Raw genomic sequence first — 18294 nt, forward strand, 5'->3', positions numbered from 1 at the left:
TATGCTGTTGGCACCCAGCGCATTAGAAAGCAATCTATAGTTGTATTTGAGAAATATGAAGAAATACAACATTTCCTTCCCTTGTTATAATTGCACCTGGAAATGATGCTGTAATTATAAGAGTCTGTCAGCATTGCATGTGGAAATAGCTTTGGACCTGATCCAAAGTCTGTTGAACTCAATGGGAGTCTTTTTGTTTACTTCAGTTAACTTTGGATCAGGGTCTCTAACTTGCCAATTAAAATCTTAGTTCAAGATGAAACTCAGAATGCACATTCTCAGCTTTTTTTTGTTCTTCTTCCAATGTTGAGTGGTGGGTGAAATTGGTTCATCTGTTAAAATAAAAATAGAATTTTTGGCAGTTTTGCACTAAAGTACGCTTATGCTTTTTAAAAAAAGTTCACGTTTAAATATGAAAAATTTGTAGCCTTTTAGTCCATAATGTGAATCTGAGAGTGAAGAGCCAAAGTATGTGTCTGATTATGTTACAAAAAATAATTGTGTTTCTAACCTTAATTTGCAATGCTATGGTATCTTGTACAAATAAAGAGACATAAATTTTATTCTTTGAAACACACTTTTAATAAAGTATCAGAGGGTAGCCGTGTTAGTCTGGATCTGTAAAAGCAGCAAAGAATCCTGTGGCACCTTATAGACTAACAGACGTTTTGGAGCATGAGCTTTCGTGGGTGAATACCCACTTCCTCAGATGCATGTAATGGAAATATCCAGAGGCAGGTATATATATGGTGTCAAGTATCAGAGGGTAGCCGTGTTAGTCTGGATCTGTAAAAGCAGCAAAGAATCCTGTGGCACCTTATAGACTAACAGTGCCTTGCATGGTGTATTTGGAATGGAAATCCATCAACCTCATGAAGAAACTTGCACAAATACAGACAGATATCATCTTCCTTTCCAAAGCTTGCTTGCTAGCACACACATATATATACCTGCCCCTGGATATTTCCATTACATGCATCTGAGGAAGTGGGTATTCACCCACGAAAGCTCATGCTCCAAAACGTCTGTTAGTCTATAAGGTGCCACAGGATTCTTTGCTGCTTTTACTTTTAATAAAAGCAATCGAATGTGCCTAAAATAACATGAAGCTTACTTTAATGTTTTCAAGAGACAAGGTGAGTGAGATAATATCTTTTACTGTATCAACTTCTATTAGTGAGAGAGTCAAGCTTACACAGAGCTCAAAAGCTTGTCTCTCTCTCCATGGAAGTTGGTCCAACACCACATGGCTACAACAACACTGCATCAAATGTTTTAATCACAGCAGCAATCTTCGTCATTATCTGAATTAACAGATAGATATTTATCATGATATTTGAACTCTGAACCTTCATAACCTAATTGCTACAGAATGTCCTTTCACCTGCATGGAACATGAGGCTATGGCCAAGATGGCCAGCCAAATTTAAGATGCTTTGGAACCAATTTTTTAAAAATGAGTTAGGGTCCTTTTTGCTTCTTGATTATGTAGAAAAGACCAAAAATAATTTCCCAAATAAGTGTGGGTTAGGTTTTTTACTTGTTTTTTTACCTCTGAAATAACAGGTTTTACAGGAGGACTTTTTGGGGGAGTCTTAGGCCTGGTCTACATTAGGAAGTTAAGTCAGTGTCATTAGATCTGTCAGGGGTATGAAAAATCCACATCTCATTGTGGCTTACTTAAGCTGACCTAAGTCCCCGGTGGAATCATTCCGTCAGCCTGGCTACTGCCTCTTGGGAAGGTAGATTAACTACAGCAATGGGAGAATCCATCCCATCAGCGTAGGTAGCATCTACACTGCCCTACAGTGGCACAGCTGTGTCGCTGTAGTATTTTAAGTTTAGACAAGCCTTTGGATGTATGTGGCGAATGCTCACACCTTTATTGAAGTGTGTGTTTGTGCGTGCGTGTTGAATCTTTAACATGGACATAGCCTCTCTTGTAAGTGTTCATTAGGCACTAGAGTTAAAGAGGTGTTAAGGAGAAAACAAACGCTAGTTTAAAAAATATGACTTAAAATCTCTTGCTCTCTATTACTTAGCTTTCACTCCTGCATACAACGTAGAGCGATGGAGGGCAGAGGTGGTGGTAAAATGGGCAAAAAAGGCAATATTTTTTCCTTAGCCTATTAAAGGCTATATAATAAAAGTTTCTTGTGTGTAGGGAGCCCTCAACTCTCATTACACACAAGGCTGTCAAACTGAATGAGCATCTTAGCTTGATGCATATTTTTTTTTTAAGCTGGATGTTTCTAATACCCAAGTGGTCATAATAGCCCTCAAAGATAAATGGGTGTGGGAACGTAAGTGCTGGAGGGTTGGAGCTTTATTTCAGTCTGTCTGGCTTAAAAATCAACAAGTCAGCAGTGGGAAGTTATATCGTTAGGGCTATCTTGCAATCAGAATATCCTCGATTTTTTTTATTTAGAAAAGAAACTTTAAAATCCATGTAACAGAAAATTCTATACAAAGATCTGGAATTCATGGATTTTTCAGAATTCACCGATTTCTGTTGTCCCAGCTCATGATGTAGTTTAATTTGTTTGACAAGAGGAGCAGCAAGCTAATAGTTGACTAGAGAACACTTAGTAGATATATACTGATGTTAGCATCTTATAAGGTCCATTTTAACTTTTTCAGTATTAAGGTTCTTACAGCAAGTGGATATTGAACTTCAGAAGAAATTAGTCTTGCATCAATTTCTGCTATGTTTTCAGTGGAAACATTTAAAAACACAGCACTATATTAAATATGTACTATTTTCTCAATTTTTACAGCGTTTTGAGCTCCAGGTTTCAGAAAGCCTTTTACTTCTCAGTAGGATTAAAAAAGTGGAACAAATACATGGCAGCAAGACCTTACAGGCTGATGTAACTGTCCAGATTGCTGAAAAAGAAGTGAAATTCCAGGTAATGATTTACAGGTTCAACAAGCTTTATTGGGGGTGGGCAAACTTTTTGGCCCGAGAGCGATATCTGGGAATAGAAATTGTATGGCAGGCCATGAATACTCACAAAATTGCGGTTGGGGTGTGGGAGGAGGTGAGGGCTCTGGTTGGGGGTGTGGTCTTTGGGGTGGGGCCAGAAATGAGGAGTTCAGGGTGCGGGAGGGGACTCTAGGCTGGGACAGGGGAGTGGGGTGTGGGGGAGTATCAGGGCTCTGGCTGGGAGTGCAGGCTTTGGAGTGGAGCTAGAGATAAGGGGTTTGGGGTGCATGAGGGAACTCTGGGCTGGCATCGAAGGGTTCAGAGAGTGGGAGGGGGATCAGGGCTAGAGCGCAGGGAGAGGCTCAGGGGTGCAGGCTCCGGGGGCCACTTACCTCAACCAGCTCCTGGAAGCAGCAGCATTTCCCTTCTTTGTCTCCTACGCAGCTCTGCACGCTGCTCTGTCCTCAGGCACCACCCCTTCAGCTCCTATTGGGTGAGGTTACCAGCCAATGGGAGCTGCAGGGGCAGTGCTTGGGGCGGGGGCAGTGTGCAGAGCAGAGGCATCTGGCTGCCTCTACGCGTAGGAACCGGAGCAGGGCCATGCAGCTGCTTCCGGGAGCCGCATAGAGTGGCCCCTGACCCTGCTCCCTGGCTAGGGTGCCAAAGCAGTGCAAACCCCAGACCTTACTCCCCAGCAGAAGCTCGAGGATCAGATTAAAATGGCTTGCGGGCCGGATCCGGCCTGTGGGCCATGGTTTTCCCACCCTGAGCTATATTCTTGGTTTCATATCACTACTGCAAATTCGTTATGCTACTTTCTGTTGACTCTCACCTACATTTAATGCTCAAAGTTAATAAGGAATTTGACTGAGAGCCTCAATCAATATCTACTTTTTATGGTAATATTTAGCAAATGTCATTTACGAACTGGAGAGTATTCAATTATGGAAAAGTAAGGCTTTATTTTCAGGTAACTCGTGCAGGTTTTCATGTGGTTATTTTTTCAGCAACATGATCTATTTATTTCATCAGTTACTAAAGTGTTGGTGGAAAAGTACTTTCTCGATTCCTTATTTTGGGTTGAGCAATGGAATAGCATAATACAAAGCATATGTGATGCTCTTGGGGATATCTTCTATATAGTTATGTTTTTCTGAAAGAATCATTTTTTTCACTATATCTTTAAATAAAAAGAATAGTAGTTTCTTTACTTTTGTCTACCACATCAAGTAAAATGTGCTTGGTAACATTATTCCAACACAGGATGTTGAAACAGAAAACGGAGCAAAAGTCTTCATATTAATCACATCAAATACAGTTAGGCTGAATTTCTTCCTGCGAAGCTTATGGTCTGTTGGGTGGAAAAATAAGACATTTTTTAAGAAACGCATGTTGATCTGAGTTTAAAGTAGGGGTTGAATTCAGTGAGACTGAGGTATCTATGTAATAGAGGAGAGTTAGTAGGAGGCAGAGAGAGATCTGAGTAACACTGGGAAGGGATGACCTCAGAGAGTTTGTACAATGGAGGTGAAGAAGGAGGTTGGAGAGCAGGAGCAAATTTGGTAGAATCGATGAGAAGCTGATTGGAGAGCTGCTCTAAAGGAAATAGTTAGCTTCATTAGGCACTGTGGTGATCTGAGAGTTGATTGAGAAATTTCTCTGAGGAATGAATGGCGTCTTTGGGAACGAGGGTGGAGGAGGAATTTGAGAGGAAGGAGTGACCAGTGTGAGTGGGGAAAGAGCAACAGAATTTAGTAGCTTAAGCAGGGGTTAAACTGGAGGAAAAACAGGTGTTTCTGTTCTGCAAAGCTCTGCCCACTTGTAACACCAGAGTGAGATTTCCCTCCAAGTAGATTGTTCATATCTTCACTGTAGATCATTTCTTCTCTTTCTTATGCCCTGATCTGCAATAAATAATTAGAGTGTTCACTTTATAATTGGGTTTCAGCATTAATACCCTATTGAGGTGAGTTGGAGTCCTCTCAGGACTATTGATTCATGTTGCCTGCAAACCAAGTCCAATACCATTGCATTGATTTACATTTGATTCCTATTTTATGGCAGAATAATTTTTTTTTGTAATCCCAAGCCATAAAGGTGACTTTTTTTTTAAATTATTAATTATTATTTAAAGATTTAGATTCTGGAGGACAAGAATGCAGTCACCAGTGAAAAGTTACAGGGTTACTGACCCAATGTAAATGAATCTGCCCCCGAGCCTAAACCACTTTCATATAACTTGTTTATCTTTTGTCTCCTTGTAGGTCCCAGCTGGGACTAGACCATTAAAACTGTGTTCTGGATCAGACACTTTCATAAAGACTTCCAGCCATAAGCAGCTGTTGGCAGAAATGATGCAGTCACATATGGTTAAGGATATGTGTTTGATAGGCGGAAAAGTAAGAACTGTAAATTGCTTTGCCTTTTTTTTCCTGCTTGCAAAATATTTTTGATCTAATTCCTTAATTTTTATTTCATGTTATTTTTTACTTTATAGGGCTGTGGCAAAACAGTTATTGCTAAGGAGTTTGCCAGTATGTTAGGATACAACATAGAGCCTGTCATGCTGTATCAGGTAAAGTAAATTATACAGTGGTGCGTATGCCTTACAAATTGAAACGTGACATACATAGGTTCTAGATGGAATCTCTGTGTAAGGCTACAGCCTTTGAAAAATCATTCATCTAAGGCAAGAAGCAAAAGTAATACAAGAATGAAAGGAAAGTAGTTCTTGAGATACTTTGCTCACTTGATGTCAGAATACTGAGCTGGAGAGTCTCTTCCAATTTGCAAGACTACGTAGAGAGATTATTATATAGAGTGTAGTATGAAAATCTAAGGTAGGTTACTATGTGTATAGGGCCGGATGATAATTCCCATGAAATCAGTAGCACAGCTCCATTGACTTCACGATTTTAGCAGAAAGAAGAGAGAACTTCAGTGAGTGGAGCGTAAGGAGATTTGTTCAATGAAGTAATTATATTTCTTAGTTGCAAAGAGCTGACAGCTGGTGCTGTGAATTAGCATATTTCTTTCTAGTCTTTGGATGTTGTACTCTTAAGTGTGTTTCCTGCTTTTGGTAAATGGTGACCAGTTTTTTTGGCATATTTAGAGGCCCTGGAAGACCCTTTCCCCTTCCTTTTTTTGTTTGTCCGTATGCTATAAAATTGTAAAATGGAATTCTCCACCATCTACATTTTTGTATTCTAGAAGGCAGTTTCTTTATTGTGCTGAAAATGGATAATTACTTTTTTGTTTTGAGGAGCTTCTCTTTTATGTTACTTTTTATGTTCTATATACTCCGGGGGGAATTCTGCGATACTACACATGTGCAGAATTCAAGTCCCAGGTAGAATTTTTTTTTCTCTGCAGAAAATACATTCTGCTCGAGAGGTGCTGCAATTATGCCATTTGCCAGCCAGGGTCTGCTGTGTTGCCAGAAGAGAGAATAGCTGCTCCCGGGTGGGAGCAGCCCCAGTGGCAGATAGGGAAGAGAAGCAACTGGGTTCTTCACAGCACCCTGCTTGTAGGGCCAGGTCAGGAGGCCTGGTGTATGGTGGGGGGGTGGACAGCATGGGGTTGCTGGGGGGTCACAGGCTGGGGTTCACAAGAGCTAATGGGAGGGGGACAGACTGAGAGTGGGATTGTGGGGACATGGGGGAGGGGGTAGGTGAGTGAGGATTCAGGGATATATGGGGATTGGGGAGGGGCACAGGGACATATGGGAACAGGGACAGATGTGCCTGACAATGAAAGAGGCTAGGGATTAGTCAGGGTCTGCATAGGGGAGGCTCCCTAACAACCCTCCCGCCTAAAACCTCCAAAACTTTATACTTTTCCCACTCATACTCAAGATCCCTCCAAGTTCAAACCCCAGCTCCTTCCCTCTCCCTCAGCTCCTCCGTTATCCTTGACTCTCCCAAGCCTTTGCACTGCCTCTGAAGGGTGTAGGAAATGCGTTTCTGTATTGTAGTTTAAATGAATTATCACTCAGAGTTCTGTATTAATAGGCCTGGTAAGGAATCTATTTGTCAAAAAACATTTTCTGAATCTTTTTTGTTGTCTGTATTGTTACAGACATACTTGCTGAAGGTGTTTTGAAATAAATTACCAAAATAATTGAAACCAGCATGACTATATTATATTATTTTGACAAATAAAATATGCAGAATTTTGGAGAATTTTAAAATACTGTGCACAGAATTTTATATTTTTTGGTGCATAATTCCCCCAGGAGTATGAATAGCTTTAATCTTTCTTTCTTCGTTCAGATTCCATAATCTTCTCATATTGTTGTATATATTTACGTTAAACCACCACTATTTGATTTTTGTCATGATTCTTATTGTTTAATGTTTATATTAAATAGAACACAGATTCCAGTCTGGATTGGGGCTCTGTTGTGGTGGATTCTAGAAAAACACATTCAAGGATATGGTACCTCACTCTCAGAGCTTAGAATCTAAGATGAGAAGTGACTTATGAAGTATAGGGGGAAGGGAGTAGAGAAAGATTAATCAAGTATATACAATTTTTATAGAAATTTACATGTTTTCATTGTAAATAGATAATGTAAGTGCCACTTTCTCTTTCAGTCTATCAGCCTAGCCATCATTAATTGACTGATTACCTGTGTGTTGTGTCAGAGGTGGGTCTTGGAGAGAGATTTAGAGAACAAGGTTGACGATTTACAGAGCAATTCAGGGAAAGGATGGGAAAAAGGTACAGAGACATTTTTGCAAGAAGCTGACAAACGGATGGCTTTGTTGGTTGACTGTAGGAGGCATGAGACAATGATCTCACTACACGTTAAGCAGTGTCTGGCTTGCAGAAAAAGGTGTTTGGTCAATTTAAGGGGTAGAGAGCCAGACGGACTAGCTGCTATAGCGTTAGACTGGGTCATCATGGGAACACTGACCCATTCTCCCTCCCAGGTGGCCAGAAGAGAGGAGGGAACTATGCAGGTCCCTACTGGTGCAGGAAAAGCACACCTTTACCTGGACCATGCAAAGCAGTACCCACTGTCCCTCCTGTGGATGTAGTTAAATATCAGGTTTTGTCATGATTTGCTGCGGGCATTATGTTAGTTGCTCTTTTCTTGGGGGGCTGTGTCAAGGTTCTTTCCCCACTCTGAACTTTAGGGTACAGATGTGGGGACCTGCATGGGCACTTCTAAGCTTAATTACTAGCTTAGATCTAGTATTGCTGCCACCATCCAGAATTTTCAGTGTCTGGATCACTCTCTTTCCCTCCAAAACCTTCCCCTCCCTGGGAAGCGTTGAGAGACTCCTTCACCAATTCTCTGGTAAGTCCAGATCCAATCCCTTGGATCTTAAAACAAAGAGAAAATAACCATCCCCTCTCTTTTCTCCCACCAACTCCTGGTGGATCCAGATCCAACCCCCTTGGATCTAAAAACAAGGAAAAATCAATCAGGTATTAAGAAAAAGGCTTTTAATGAAAGAAAAGAAAGGTAAAAGAAAACCCTCTGGAAGAGATTAGCATGCCAGCTACTCTCACAGACAACAGATTCAAAACACAGAGGATGTTCCCCTGGGCACAAATTTAGTTACACAAAAAAATTACCCAAATACCCAATTTGATTCTACCTCTAATTGCATAAGACAGGTTACAAAGAAATAAACATAAACCTATTTATTCCTTTCTAAAACGTACTACTCTGATGAGAGGCTATTTCCTTGATCTTTTTTACTCCAGCTGAAACTGAAACTCTGAAACAAAGGAAAAACTTCCCTCCTTCCTTTTGAAACATCTTGTTTCCCCATTGGTTCCTCTGGTCAGGTGTTAGCTAGGCTAGGTGAACTTTTTAACGCTTTACAGGTAAAAGAGGCATTAACCCTTAACCATCTGTTTATGACAGACTGAGAAAGGCTTTTTCTCTCACCATCAGATTGGCCAAGACAAGGTATGGAGCTGGTTTTGCCTTCCCTATAGCAGGTTGGGAACTTAGGGCAAACGTGAAACGGGGGTTGGAACCATGACGTTGCAACTCATTATGTCAGTGCAAGGTGGATTTAGTGCAAGTACTTGCTACAATTTAAGCCCATTGCTTCTTGTCCTATCCTAGAGATTAAAAGAACAATTTTTTTCACCCTCCTCCTTGTAACAACATTTATGTACTAGAAAATTGTTATCATGTCCCCATAGCCGCCTTGTCTCCAGACTAAACAAACCCAATTTTTCAATCTTCCCTTATCAATCATGTTTTCTACACCTTTAATCATTTTTATTGCTCTTGCTTGGACTGTGTCCAATTTGTCCACATCTTTCCTGAAATGTGGTTCCCAAAACTGGACACAATATTCCAGTTGAGGCCTTATCAGTGTGGAGTGGAAGAATTACTACTTGTGTCTTGCTTACAACACTCCTGCTGATACATCCCTCAATTATGTTAGCCTTTACTTTCTTTTTTTTTTTTTTGGCAGCAGTGTTACACTGTTGACTCATATTTAGCTTGTGATCTACTATAACCCCAGATGTCTTTCTGTAGTACTGCTTCCTAAACAGTATTTTCTCATTTTGTATGTATTCCCTTTATCTTCATCCCCAACATTCAACAGAGTGCTGGGCAGCCAACAACAGTCACTCTTCTTTGTCACAGGGACAGTTTTGCCAACATCAAGTGGTCAAAAACCATGAATCAGGCCAGCAAAGCCATGAAATTGGCTTAAAAATCATGATATGTTAACAGAAAAACTGGACTTTTTATTCGTCTTCTGGTTTTTGAGCGTTTAAAGTTCATGTTTTCAAGTTTCTTTCTGTAGCCATGAGGGCTAGAGATTTTTTTTTTAAGGAAGCTGAGATTCTCATAATCATGTGGCTAAAAGAGTTGGGGCTTCAAGAAGAATGTCAAATATCACAAGACTCTTCATAACATAGAGGTAGTTGGCTGTCAAACCTGGTTTCAGGCAACCTAGTGACATCTCTACCATCCTTCTCTGTGCTTCCCCTGCTGATACCTGACCAGGCTGGCGCCTCCAGTTGATAGCAGTAGTGGCAGCTTGTATGGAGGTGAAGGGAGTGAGAGTGAGGAGGGACTTTCGAGCTTACACAGGGCTGTCAAAGTTGGCCAGTATAGGAGGGCCCACCCACAATATTCTTTCCCAGAAGTGTTCTGCCTCTGGAGTAGCCATGTGTGACAGCTTCTGAGGTCCTACTTTTTACCTACCACTGTTTCTTCTTGCTGGGGATCGCAGCAGTACGTTTTCCTTTTCTTCTCTCATTCTCTTTATCTTCATTCAGTATCCCTGCATCTCTCTGTCTCTTTATCCCTTCAGTACAGAGTGCCTGAGTCTCTGGCTAGGGAGTTGCTGCAGCTGGATTCCAGATGGTAGGTTGTAAGAGACTCCTGCCAGTGTAACAAGCATGGGGGCAGGTTTTTTTCCCTCCCTCAGTGGATGGACCCAAGTGTGTTTCTTGCTCAGAGGCCTCCGACCCCATCGTGGCCCTGCTTGAGCTTGGTGAAGAGGAGAACCAATGACTTGCCAAATGTTCACCATGGGAATGGAGGAGAGGAGGTGGGAGAAAAGGTCTCAGTAGTGTCTAACTTAAATTCTCTTTTCAAATGACAGTGACATAAAAAGAAAGAGCTTTTTTATCTTATTCCAGAAATAGTAAATCTCTCTTTAAGTTGCTAAATTATAGCCAGCAAATCTCAAATTACAAACAGTAATTTAAAAAAGAATATTTACTCCTGTTAGAATGGATATATGTGTTTTTACATCCTGAAATATGACTATGTGATCTCAAATAGCTCACTATTTGAGCACATTTGGTAAAGTTAAGAATCATTAGACAAGTAAATATTATTATAAAAAAGAAAAAGCAGCTCACGTAAACCCTGTCTGAAACTGAAATCTGGCATATCTCTGCCTACGGACCATACTTAAAATTTTAGATCTTTAACATAGAAAGGTTGACAGGAACATATTTGGAAGAATTGCAAATCCACAGCTGATATCTGTTCTGAATCTGACAAGTTATTCCCTGGTCACCATCTTTTGTCATTTTCTGTCACATAATTCTAAAGGGTAGAAAATTGCTGGGGGGGTTTTCTCACTGTTAAGGTTTGATTCCCCTCCCCACTAATGTCTTTTTTTCTTGTCTATAAAACTAGGCCTTAAATAAAAGAATATGAAAAATATATCTTCCTTCAGAAAGAAGGTATTCAGAATCATCTGAAGGGCTCTGCTTTGAATGAGACATAAGTCAAAATCAACCTGTGGCACATCAACATCTTCAGAGCATTCCGTATTTTCAGGGCATTCCATATATTCAGGCAAGCCAGTCAAAGAAATATGATGGTAGAAGACTTCCAGCACTGACCAATATCTGAATAAAACTAAAAACACTAAACTCTATAGGAAAACATTTCCTGACTAAATATTTTTCTACAAAATTCTATTGGCTTAGTTCTATTCACATTTATATGTGAGTGTTTAAGTGATGAATAGATCAACTTGTCTCTTCCAGTATTTACCTCAGGATTAGATGATGAGGTTCAAACTCCTCTGAAGATAGTTATTGTGCACATTGTTTGCCCTTCCTGTACAATTTTTCACTTTCAGTGGGCTTATCTAGTATATACTTCCCAAGGGATTGGTCTTCTTTCTCTGCAGGATGGCTCAGAGTTTGATAGGAGAACAGGCTGAGAATTTCAGCTAACTGGCAACAAGGGAATATCTGCTCTTCGGGGCTTGACAAATGAACCCACTCATGACAGATGAAACCTGACTCTTGTTATATACTAAGGCAGGGGTCGGCAGCCTTTCAGGAATGGTGTGCCAAGTCTTCATTTATTCACTCTAATTTAAGGTTTCGTGTGTCAGTAATACATTTCAGTGTTTTTAGAAGGTCTCTTTATATAAGTTTACAATATAGAACTAAATTATTGCTGTATGTAAAGTAAATAAGGTTTTAAAAATGTTTAAGAAGCTTCATTTAAAATTAAATTAAAATGCAGAGCTCTCGTGGCCAGGACCTGGGCAGTGTGAGTGCCACTGAAAATCAGCTTGCATGCCGCCTTCGGCACATGTGCTATAGGCTGCCTACCCCTGTACTAAGGGAAATCTTCATTATTTATGTACATAATGTCAGGGTATTTACTCATCACCAGTATAGGAAGTCAGTTGGTCTTGGAAACTTAGAAATGTGGCTACAAATACCAATGATTCAGGCAAAGTTTTTTCCAGCCCCCATCTCTAGCCTGTATGGATCTGCAGAAAGGCAGCCCATGACACATAAAGCTTAAAATGAACTCATTTTATAAAATAGCTAAAACTTTCGCTTTCAAAAGGGTATCTGTGATACGTATGCAAAAAGGCCTGATCCAACTCCCACAGAAGTGAATGGGAGTCTTTCCATTGATTTCAGTGGGAGTTAGATCAGATTCTAAGGAAAGAGAGTTTGCAAAGACAGTTCTTTGACTTTTTGGAATTATAAAGCTATATTTAAGTGATATTAATAAGGTAAATGCATGATAATTTTTAAACTTGTTATTCAGTATATATATATATATAGTCTGCCAGAATAGATATCTATTTATTTTCTATATAAAATAATTTTTAAAATATATACTAGTGTTTTTATATAACATCAACAGTTTTATTATAGCAATAACATAAAATCAAGACAAAATTAATGTAAAGGATCAGAACCATTAAAACACAAATTGTATCTAATCTTTCCAAGCCTAATTATAAGTACATTTCCAAAATATGTATCCAGTTTTTGCTGGAAATTACTAAGAATTTTTAAACTAAAAACTAAAAGTAGGAAATATCTGGTTTCTACAAAAAAAATTAAATTTATGATATTATGTAATTAGCATTGCATATCAATATATGCAATAATTTAATCTGATACTAGAACAAATATTAACTACATGCATTCATTCAATAACTAGGCAATATAGAGTTTAATAGCTATCAAATCTAGTTTCACCTTTTTGGATCAGAAAAAACAGTCTTTTTGGCTTTTTTAAAAGAGGCCAAAATCTCTTATGATAATCCTAATCCTAAAATTCAATAAATTTTTGTGTCTTCATAGTCAGTTATATTTTAGCAAGCAATAATATAGGCACAGAAATATTCAATGAAGTAAAATTCACCTGAAGAAAAAACATATTTTCCCCACTTCAGGCTTAACTCAGTAGCTTTCAGGAAAAAGTTCTGGGAAGAAATGAAATTTCCCATATTTTATTTCCTAAAATATCTCCAGAAAGAAAGTGTACATGCACACACACAAACACAGAAAGAGGGGAGGAGGGGAGCATGTTGTACTTAGTGACCATTGCATGACTCTCAAGAATCTAATGAAAATGGCAAGTATTATATCCCTTACATCTCACTCCCCTTTAGCAACTACACCTGTACCCCGATATAACGTGACCCGATATAACACGAATTCGGATATAACTCGGTAAAGCAGCTCTTCCGGGGGGTAGGGCTGCGTACTGTGGCAAATCAAAGCAAGTTCAATATAACGCTGTTTCACCTATAACACGGTAAGATTTTTTGGCTCCTGAGGACAATGTTATATCGGGGTAGAGGTGTATGGCAATAGAAGCCATCCCACTTAGCCAGTTCCCATTGCTTCGCCAACAGTGTTCATTTTCTTCGCAATCCAGAGGCTAGAGACTCTAGGTTTCTTACTTTTGATGTCCTGTTGGACTCACATTCTGCTAAGATTTCTCAAACAGAAAATAGGAATGAAGTAACAGAAAAAATTTTGAGATCACAGAACAACAAATGGCTGGTTTAGTGAAAGAGACCTCAGTTAAAAAGAAAAGAGTATTAATATGCTTATATAGGATAATTATTTTCTGAAAAAAAATCAAAATGAGAATTGTGTTAAAGCTACTACTATTTGAATGTTAGATTTTTCTGGAACATCTGCAGCAGAGGAATGTTTTAAAGTAATTTAGACTAGCGTTTCCCAAACTGTTGTCCACAGGAAATAGCTGGCTGGTCATATGGTACTTAGGCTTCTGCTTCTCCTCATTTCCAGTTGCTTAAGTGCATTCAAAGAGAACTAAAAATAATTTAAATACTTTCCTAAAATTACTTTCCCATGTAAGCAATTGCTGTAGTTGCTACAGGGATTTTATGCAATCAGAAATGGGGGAAAAGGTGGTATATGAGAACAAAATGGAAGAGGAAGGCCTCCATGAAACAATCTCTGCATTAAAAGACAGTTTATGTAAACTTTTGGGAATCACTGCTTTAGATTATTTGGATCCTCTTCTTTTGATATAAAAGGTTTTCAGAATCTTTAATGAAAGTTGTTTCTGTTTGACATTCACACTATAAGAGTAGTTGTCAAATCACTTTTAGACAGAGAAGGAGTAATGAAGCAACTATGAAGAATACATTGAAATATTTGGTGTAAAATAAAACCAAAGAAATCAAAGAATTAACCTCCTTAAAACACAATGAAAGCTTGAGTCCAAAGGGACAGGAGTCCAAAGGGAAAAGGAATAAACTTTCTGTCTTATAAACAAATCAGGCTTTACAAGGACTTGGCTCAAAACAGAAAAAAAAATTAAAAATACAGTTGTTTTTCAACTTCAGAATATGACAATATGAAATATATAACTAGTATAATATTTAAATAAATAATCAAAGTTAAATAAATATGAATAAAAAATCTTTGGACAAAAACCCAATAACTTTAACCACAGCACAGAAATTGAATAATTGAGAGAATTGGTAACAAGATAGTTTTTCATCTCTACGTAACCAGATCAAATCCAATTCAAGTCATTTAGAATATGATGTGAAGTTTGATTTTATTTCTGAATTATACTTTATTGCATTTTGCTCTTCTGATTTTCTATCTTCAGCAAATTTAGGTTTTCCATTTGGGCTATTGGTATCTGTCTTTGTTTGCTTTCAGTGTTAGTCTTAGCTTAATGAATTCATACTACGTACAGTTAATTTCATTCCCAAAGAGGAGTCAGGTATAAAGTGAAATTTAATTTAATTTATAGTACATTCTCCTGTGCAGCATTTATTAACTACAGAATGCATAGAGAATTTCTGAAATAAGTGGCAGTTCAAGGGCACAGAAATATTTTTGGTATATTTTTCTTTGTTTTGATAAAGATATGTTTCTCATTCTATGTGTAGACTGAATATTTCAGTAGTGAAGCAAAATGGTGAATAAGTACAACAGTATAAAGATGTGTTGTTTTCATGGTAGTGATGGTGAAACCTTAAGTTATATATCAGTGTAAGCATCAAAGGAACAAGACATTGTCCTGTTATTTTAAGACTGTTAAGGAAATGCAGAAAGAGGAAATGATCCATGCTATATGATGTAATTTATTCTATTTTCATTGTTTAAAGTTCAAAGGATTTACTGTTGTAAGAAGAATGTATGCAAAAGCTCTAACTGCAGCAAGAAATATTTTTCCCACCTCTGATTTTTAGGCCAAATGCTGTTCACTGCAAACAACCAGATAGGGTGGATTTGATTTAAATAATGATTTAAATCACTAGTCAAGAAGATTTGATTTAATCATGGATTTCTACGTAAAAGTGCATTCTTGTTGGTTATTACCAGCCTGAAGATCCTGCATATTCAGACATGTTCCTTTTATTATCTTCAACGCAGCTTCCTTCTGAGAAGGAACACTTCTCATGATGTTGTTTCATTTGGGCAACCAGGCCTTGCTTTTCTTTGTAGCACTGTTTGCATTTTGCACGCATGCCTGTCTTACCCACAGATAGAGGAACTTCATTAAAATTTTTCCAAACCTGATGCCATTATAGGTTTTCCCTTCTAGTTAGAGAATGGTATGGTAGATCTCAAATAAATGAATGCTACACTCAGACAGACCTCAAGACTTCTGAAATATGCTGCTCAAACAGTTTCACTTTTGTTTCTACTGCCTGTCCCTCCCTTCTCACATTTGTCTCCAGGCTTCTCCTTGTCCAGATCTATTTCGCCCCCAACAATCTTCTATTAATTCAACTCTTTGAAACTTTGCACTTTTAGAGAGAGATAAGGGTTTGACTCTGTGTACACAAATTTGCAGAAGGACAATACGGTAGAGGTCTGTTATTTCTCACCTCTCTATATTATGTATGTATTTATTTAAAAACATTTTTGCTGTTAACATGCTTGTTATCTCTGGAGACACAAATCCACAGTTTGAGAACTACAAAACTAAGCATCTCTGATGGTATCTTCTAGACTGAACACTGAGTCCCATTGGGTAGATAGTAAGATTAACCTAAATAATCAATACAGAAGCCACATAAGATTGGGTCCCTAATCCGTGAACTGCTGGAACTCATTTAGAAAACGTTTCTTAAACATTGCATGAATATATTGTTTCATACTATAGAATTAGAATTTATAACCACTATTCCATGATGAGATATATTTGAGCTATAATGTATCTTAATTAAAACTATCTTTAGATAGTTTTTTTCTCAAACAGCATTTTGTCAGAAACATTCAATTTAAATAAAAAAAATCATTGATTTTTATCCACTCTGCAACCAAAGTTATGGGGCTATGCGCTGGTTAGATCATCTGCATTGAAAGTGCAGGAGGAAGGAATTCATCTTCCAGGCCACATGGTGACCACTGCAATTTCCTCTGTAGCAATGGGGAGCATCTCCTATGAGGGAACCCAAATAATAAATATATGTGGTGGCTGATATGCTGGCCCCATCCTCTGATTTGCTGTTGCTTTGTCTGCAAAAGTACCTTCTATGTTGAGGTGCAGAGAGTCCGTATGGAACTCTACTCCATTTTGTGTGAGGGCTCCTGGTCCCTCTATTGTTTTACTCTCTCTTCCCCCTCTTAAATATCTCAGTTGTATTTTATTTTGCTGGATCTTAGAAATTAACAGAATTTTTTACCTGTGTTTCACATCAGTGAAATCAGTATCTGATTTAATTATAATTTTGGCAGTCTTACAGCTGAGTGTCTTCAATTGATGCCAGATGACAATTGCTGTTCCCTTCTATACTCAAAGCCTTGTAGTTCTCAAATACACGTATTGCATACAACAAAAATTCCATTTCAAATGCTTTTAAAAGTTTCCCTTTTGTTGGAGTATTGAAAATGCATTGTTAATGTGTGTAGAAACTAAAATTTTATTTAAAACACTCTGTATGTATACATCTAGAGTTCCGTGGGAAAGTGATCAAAGATTTCTTGCCTAAATCCATTTGGGTATTTGCCCCTTAAAAAAAAAATACAGTACTTGCCAATGAAATCAAGCTCTGATAGATCAGTATAATATAGTTTAAATTAGAGCAGCAAATTAATTGCAGTTAATTCCTGATTAACTCAAAACAATTACCAGTAATCGTGATTGATTGCAGTTTTAATCACACTGTTAAACAATAGAATATCAATTTAAATGTATTAAATATTTTTGGATGTTTTTCTACATTTTCAAATATATTGATTTCTTTTACTACACAGTATGCAAAGTAGACAGCACTCACTTTGTATTTTTTTTTATATAGATATATTTGCACTGTAAAAATGGCAGACAAAAGAAATGATATTTTTCAGTTCACCTAATACAAGTACTGTAGTGCAGTCTCTTAATGGTGAAAGTGCAACTTACAAATGTAGATTTTTTTTTTGTCACATAACTGCACTCAAAAATAAAATAATGCAAAACTTAAGAGCCTACAAGTCCACCATTGCAAGGTATTTCCATGGCAGATATGCTAAACATTCATATGCCCCTTCCTGCTTTGGCCGACATTCCAGAGGACATGCTTCCATACTGATGACGCTTGTTAACTAAATAACGCTTTAATTAAATTTGTGGCTGAACTCCTTGGGGGAGAATTGTATGTCTCCTACTGTGTTTTACCCACATTCTGCCATATATTTCATATTACAGCAGTCTCGGATGATGACCCAGCACACGTTGTTTCTTTTAACAACACTTTCAATGCAGATTTAATGAAATGCAAATAAGGTACCAATGTGAGATTTCTAAAGAAAGCTGCAACATACAACCTAAGGTTTAGGAATCTGAAGTGCCTTCCAAAATCTGAGCAGGGTGAGGTGTAGAGTAAGTTTTCAGAAGTTTTAAAAGAGCAACACTCCGATGCGGAAACTACAGAACCCGAACCACCAAAAAAGAAAAGCTACCTTCTGCTGATGGCATCTGACTCAGATGATGAAAATGAACATCCTTTGGTCCACACTGCTTTGGATGATTATCGAGCAGAACTCGTTATCAGCATGGAGACACGTCCTCTGGAATGGTGGTTGAAGCATGAAGGGATATATGAATTTTAGTGCATCTGGCACATAAATATCCTGCGATGCCAGTTACAACAGTGCCATGTGAACGCCTGTTCTCA

At 38.2% G+C, this 18294-nt stretch overlaps 1 protein-coding gene across 1 annotated transcript in view; it reads left to right on the forward strand.

The window, feature by feature from the left end:
• The window catches only part of VWA8 (von Willebrand factor A domain containing 8), a 285192-nt gene that overhangs the window by 79510 nt on the left and 187388 nt on the right, over positions 1-18294 (forward strand). The window contains 3 exon segments of the mRNA XM_030565861.1: positions 2778-2909; positions 5191-5325; positions 5424-5501. Of these exon segments, the coding sequence (XP_030421721.1) occupies positions 2778-2909; positions 5191-5325; positions 5424-5501 (345 nt within the window).

This window comes from Gopherus evgoodei, chromosome 1, assembly GCF_007399415.2.
Source record: "Gopherus evgoodei ecotype Sinaloan lineage chromosome 1, rGopEvg1_v1.p, whole genome shotgun sequence".
In the NCBI taxonomy this organism is placed as follows: domain Eukaryota; kingdom Metazoa; phylum Chordata; order Testudines; family Testudinidae; genus Gopherus; species Gopherus evgoodei.